This window comes from Girardinichthys multiradiatus, chromosome 14 (assembly GCF_021462225.1).
Source record: "Girardinichthys multiradiatus isolate DD_20200921_A chromosome 14, DD_fGirMul_XY1, whole genome shotgun sequence".
Taxonomy (NCBI): Eukaryota; Metazoa; Chordata; class Actinopteri; order Cyprinodontiformes; family Goodeidae; genus Girardinichthys; species Girardinichthys multiradiatus.
This window is the reverse complement of record NC_061807.1, coordinates 26,464,771-26,471,091: the sequence shown is the minus strand read 5'-3', so window position 1 is coordinate 26,471,091 and position 6,321 is coordinate 26,464,771. Positions and strand designations below refer to the sequence as shown.

The 6,321-nt window shown below is 39.0% G+C and overlaps 1 protein-coding gene across 1 annotated transcript; it reads right to left on the bottom strand.

Annotated features, from left to right (window-relative positions):
• Positions 1-494: 494 nt before the first annotated feature.
• LOC124880946 (alpha-2 adrenergic receptor-like) lies at positions 495-5,712 on the bottom strand. The gene has a single exon (XM_047386400.1). It carries the CDS (start codon positions 5,456-5,458, stop codon positions 4,136-4,138), a length of 1,323 nt encoding a protein of 440 aa, XP_047242356.1. The 5' UTR covers positions 5,459-5,712; the 3' UTR covers positions 495-4,135.
• Between the last annotated feature and the right edge of the window lie 609 nt (positions 5,713-6,321).

Genomic DNA, 6,321 nt, shown 5'->3' with positions numbered 1-6,321 from the left:
ATGGATTTAAGTTTCCCCTTTAACAGGTTAATCTTTTCTTAATAGTTACGTCCACCATGACAACTACTATCCTGATTCCCAACTGCCTACTGCAGGTGAGATACTGAGTACACATAACTACACCACACAGCCTCACAAAAAGGTTGTTTACATCAAGCCTCAGACAAAAGCACAATTGAACACCTCACTCTAATGGGCATTGCATGTTTTTGTATTTTTCTCTTTAAACTTAATAGTAAACTGCTCAGCTGTATTTAATTTATATTATCTGTTAAATACTATTTTATTGGAAGATAACACTTCTATAGTCCATTTTTCTTTTTGTATATAATAATAGGGTAAGTCAATGTTTTAAATGAAAAGCAATAAGTTCTCCAAATTTTAGGTGTAGATTAACTCCCTCTGTATTATCGGCCAAAAATCTGAGCATTTTCCAAGCAATGTATTCACTATTACTGTGCATGTTTCAACATCACACCAGGTGACATCAGGGCTTCTTTATCTTTTATTTTTGCACAACAACAAACAGATTAAGCAGAAGAAGGGTGTGTACTGCACTTTGCCAAATCCAACAGCAGCAGCAGAACATAACAGAGGTAGTTTTTTTTTAAATAAATTAACTGCAAAGTAAATGCATGTTTCTTAGCAGTTTAGGGTCATTGTGAAAATTTTGACCTCTATTGCACATCATAAAAAACGTTTCTTATATCTAAGTAAAGATAATGCCAGCACTTCTCACAGTCTTCTCAAAGCTAAACACAATGCAGATGTCAGTGTCAGAGACTAACTTATTGTGTTCAAATCATCATTAGTCAGGTTTGTGTATTACTGTGACAACGTTCAAAGCCTCCAGCCTTACTATTACAGTATCAAGAGTCTGTTTACAGCAGGGTTCATGAAAAATTCAAATGCTGACATCGGCACGAGCAAGCTAAAGCAAGGAAACAGGATTGCAAAGGAAATACTGTTAAAATTTAAGGTAATGGTTTCCAACACTGTGGACGCAAATCCTGGTCAAAGATTAAAAACATCTCTGCACACCAAAAAAACTGCTGGGTTATTTATATTTAGCCCAATTGGTGTGTTTATGATATTTAACCAAACACCACATAATTCACTCTCATCATTCATTCTACACAGAACGACAATTTTAACTAAACATCTTGATTAGATTTCACTGAACCTTTTTCACACAATGAAACAAGAAATGATAAGATAGTAAATGTTGTATTATAATGTTAAAGATAAAGCATTATTTAATTATTAATAATTATTGTATTATTATTTCATTTTATGGTCATGCTGCGGAAAATCAAAGTTTATTTGATCTCTTAGCCTTACAAAGTTGTGTTAATGACTTTAGTTCACAACTGAGATCCAGTTTGTTCTATGCCTATTGTCAGCTAAGTAGTTTGGTAGTTTGGTGGCTAGTGGTAGCTAGTGATGGTTAGGCCTACCTTTTCTTTGACCAACTATAAAAAGTGCAAGCTAGTGCTCTCTTTTTATTATTTTACCAACTAAGTAGTTAGAACAAACTAATGGTAGCTGCTTAGCATTTTCCTCTTAAGTAGCTAGGAAAAACTAGCAGGAGCTACTTAGCCTTTTAACTACAAAGTAGCTAGCACAGGCTAGTTTTAGTTCAACAGTCAAACTTTGACCAAAGACTTAGTAATAAAGTCAATACAAACATACAACAATGTATATGTATTTCTACTTTAAGTTGTCTTGCATTGTTTCTGTATTAGACATTTATGCCTGTTTTAAGTTTGTCAATTGTTTTGTTTTGGAGTTTTAACAGAAGAACCATAGACGGGAACAAAGTATTTAATACAGTTTTATAAAATGAGTTATATATATATATAGTGTTAAACCCTATTTCCATTGATAATGGTTCTGATCTGTTTGGGCCAGTTATTTTTATGAAATATTACATATTATGATCCATGATCAAATCAAATTAACTCCAAGTGAAAACATGTGGGTAATAGACTACTGTATGAGGAAATTACAGAAAAAAACTAAGATTCCTTTAATTCATCAGTTGTCAAAGTAGGTATTGCTCAATTATGTAATCAAAAATCATGGGTACTACAGTATTAAAAATGCAAAGGTTTAACGTTTTGAAAGGGTACAATGACCAGCACTCTATATTATGACTTTGTTGTGTTCATATTTTTTTCTATTTCATGCATATTGGCTGAATTAAACTAAAAATACATATCATTCATCCTATCTAAAACATCCCTGGTTTTGTATTTTAGGTAAATTCTTGCCAATCTGTTCCTAGGTAGCTTTAACATTAGACCTTAGTCCCTTTACCTTTTTGGGGGGCTGAAAAGCTAACCCAGTATACTGGCTCACACCCAACCAATCAACTCAGGAATATTTGACCCAGGACTGGGTTTGCAAAATAGCCAAATTAAACAAATAAAAAAATGAACAGTCAAAGTTTGGTTACAATTTCAATGTAACTAAGAAGTTTCATTTTTAAGAAAAAGTCAACCAAAAAGTGCTGAAAGTTACAGTTGTGTATATTTTTTATGGGTCAAATTGACAGATTCAGCAACAAACCACAGAACTGCATAACAGGTCAATATAAACTGGAGTTTAAATTCAGAAGAAAAGCTGAACTTTACGTGACTAAGGCCTGAAATGATCAGGATTCTGAAAGCAGGTTCTGTTGAAAAGTTATCAAAAGTCAATCTACCACCTCTAATACCTCTTTCTATATTTAATATATATCCAGATCAGTTGGTCTTGGGGGCTGAAGATAACATAAAGTCCAAGAGGGCCCTAGACCAAGGTTGAGCTCTACCATCTTAAAACAACTCCAATCTCAAAAACATCAAATGAGTTTATATAAATGGTGTTTTATGAACCTAAAAGCCATCATGTATCAATTGGATAGGATTTATACTTACAATAAAGATTATTTACTTAGCAAATGATGGTTAGAGGAGGAGCTCCACCAATGATCTTCTTGTGTGAAACACGTACTAAGAACAGAACATTTAAAGTTCAACTGTGTGGTACAGCAGAAATATTTACACTGATTTACTTTTAGATCCCTTTTTACATTTTTTATTATAGCATTCACATAAACTGCAGTGACATTTGTGAAATTGGAGTTGTTTTCAGAAGGTAGAGGTCTTCAAAGCCTCAGCTTCTGAAACCAGTTTATCTGGATTTATAGTAACAGAAGACTGAAGGAGAGTTGTCTACTGCAGGTAAGATATTGACTGCTTACAACATCTTAACAGAAGCTCACTTCAAAATTTTGAACAATTTTTTTACATTTATTTGAACCTGGATTTATTTAGTTTAAACTGGAAAAAATGAAAGTTGGTGGTAAGGATTTGTCTCAACCAGAATTTCTTTAGCCCATAAATTAGCACATTAAACATCCTTTACTGTGCAAAAACTGAAGCTTAACATTAGCAATTCATTCAGGAAGACTCAGCTTGCTACTTCATAACAAAAACAGACACCTCCCTGAAACAGCAAGTTGGCTTTTTTTGGCATTTCCCACAGGTGCCTTCTGGGGTATCTGATAATTCTGGGGATCATTTGCAAACACAAATGCTAACAAAGAATAACCTGTTGCTTTTTCTTGCAATAGATCTTACCACTGGAGCAATGTTTGTTTTATCAGATATAAAGTTATAACTAATATTTCCAAAAATGTCAAGCTGTTTTTTAAACTATTTCACAATCTTAATTGGAATTCTCACTTTGTGCTTCTTGCATGCATTATGCACTTCTTAATTGAAGCTTTAAATAAAACTGTTGATTTATCTTAACAACAGAAAAATGGGAAACTCACAAAGAAAACGACAAACTGAAAAAGGCATGTATCTACTGTACTTATTTTACCTTTTAGCTGCCAAATAATGGTATCTTTCATTGATTTAGAGTTTTACTGAAAATACACCTTTACAGCATTACAGCCCAGACATAAAGGAAGGCCCCACTCCATAATCAGATCAGGAAGGTCTGTAAGAAGCCTAGTGATGAAAATATACAGTATTTTGCCCCAGCAGCTAGTTGAGGGTGTGCGCTTTCGTGACAGATACACATAACAAGACAATGAGATTTAACAAAGAGCAACACAATTCCTTAAATTTTCCTTTCAGGCCTAAGGGGACTTCTTCCATGACTTGCAGAGGATCTTCTGAAAGGCACGCCTGAAGTCCCGGTTGAAAATGGTGTAAATGGCGGGGTTGAGGGAGCTGTTGCAGTAACCGATCCAAAAGAAGAACTTGAAGAGTGGGTCGGGAATCTTGCATGAATCTCCACATACTCCATATAGGCTGTAGGTGAAGAAAAAGGGGAACCAGCAAACCACAAACACTCCCATGACCACGGCCAGGACAAATGTAAACCTCTTCTCTCGTGCCTGGGAGACCTTTTTCCTGGCAAATGAGCTCCGGCGACACTTCCTCCGTGAGGCAAAGAGATCCATGGACTTGTTGCTCACCCCAGAAATACGAGTTGGAAGAGAGCTTTTCTTCTGGCCGCCCACAGGGGCTCTCTGTGATTCCTGCTGCTGGGGTTTGTGACTTTTGGCCTCTGAGGAGGAGCTCTCCTCTATGTCAGCCTCCTCAGTCTGTGGACCCATGGTGACCGTGCGTTGGCTGGGTGTAGGAGGGCACTGGCAGTGACCGTTCTCCTTCTCGCCTTGGAAAGGCGAAGACGGCTTGCTCAGTCCGTTCTCAGTTTGTGTGACACCATCTGGTCTGGGGTTCTTCCCTGATACGCTCCTGGTTCTGGTTTTGGCCACCTGGTATATTCTGATGTACACCAGGATCATGATTAAGCAGGGTGCGAAGAAGGAGGCAGTGCTGGAGGAGAGGATGTACCAAGTGTCATCATTAAGCTCACACTGAGGCTGCGAGCTGGTGTCCTTGTTGCTGTCAACTGACATGAGCGGCGGGGAGGAGATGACGGCAGAGATCAGCCACACAATCAGGATGATGCACTTGATGCGCTTTGGAGTCCGCTTCAGGTTGTACTCCACAGCTTGCGTAACGGACCAGTACCGGTCAAGGCTGATTGCGCACAGATGGACGATCGAAGAGGTGCAGAACAAAACGTCCAAAGCCAGATAGATGCCACACCAAACTTTCCCGAAATACCAGTAGCCCATGAGTTCATTAGCCAGAGAAAAGGGCATCACCAAAGTGGCGACCAGGATGTCTGCGGTGGCCAGAGACACCAAAAACAGGTTCTGGGGGGCTTTCAGCGCCCTGCTCGTTAACACGGCGATGACCACCAGAATATTTCCAACTACCGTGAAAAGAATCAGAAAACTTACGAGAGCCGCGATGCCGGCTATCGCGGCTAGAGAATATCCGCTGTCCAGGCTCCAGGAGGAATTCAGCTGGACCACTGTGAACGCATCCATTCCACTGGCGTTAAGCGACTCCATGGTGGCTGAATTCTGGGATAAATTCACCATCCAGCTCCTCTAACAACACAAGGAGTCCATCAATTGCGCGCGTCGCCGCTGTTGATTTACCAGTGTGATGGGATGAGGAACATGGAGAGGCGCACATGAATAGATCCCCAGTCAGGGTGCAGTGTGCAGCCTAATGATCCGCCTCATCTGAGGATTACACACATTGACAAAATAAATCTGCTGCATGTTGGAATATGAGTGCCATGCCCTCTCCTGCTTGCGAGCCGCTGAGCAGCGTCCAGCCGCAGCTCTGCCTCCTGCAGCACTTGTGCGCTCTCGCTCCTAATAATCCCCATGTGTTCTCATAAATAACACTTCAGCTGCTGCCCCTCCCTCTGCACTGAACATTAATTTCACACATGTGACACGAAACGAACGCAACGTTTCCTCTACATATCCCAAAATAAATAAATGCCTGTTATTAACATTAATATCGGATTTCTAAAAGTAGATTTCCTCTTTGTCTTATAATAAATATCCCTTCCCTGGAGATCTTTATTGCAGCGCTCGCATTCAAGTGTTTTCTCTCTGAAAACAGTTCTTAATTGTCGCTAAAGATCTTGCAAAGTGAGCTGAAGTAAGAATAGGAGTTCTGGAGCTTTACCAGATTTATTTTAGGAACATCATGATGGAGGAGATGTTGGTAGATCATCAAGCTGAGGGAGGATGCTGTGTAAAAATCAGGAGCAGGAAGATAGATCGGTGCATCATCCGCTCACACACAAGTGGTGAGCTTGTATGTTTTGTAAATGTAGTGGTTAGTTTGGAGGATGTGCAGCATCTGTTTTTATAGCTGACAGGCTGGAGAGCCAGACTGTCATCATACTGTAGTCTCTGATTTTAATGAGTGTCAAGTCAATCAT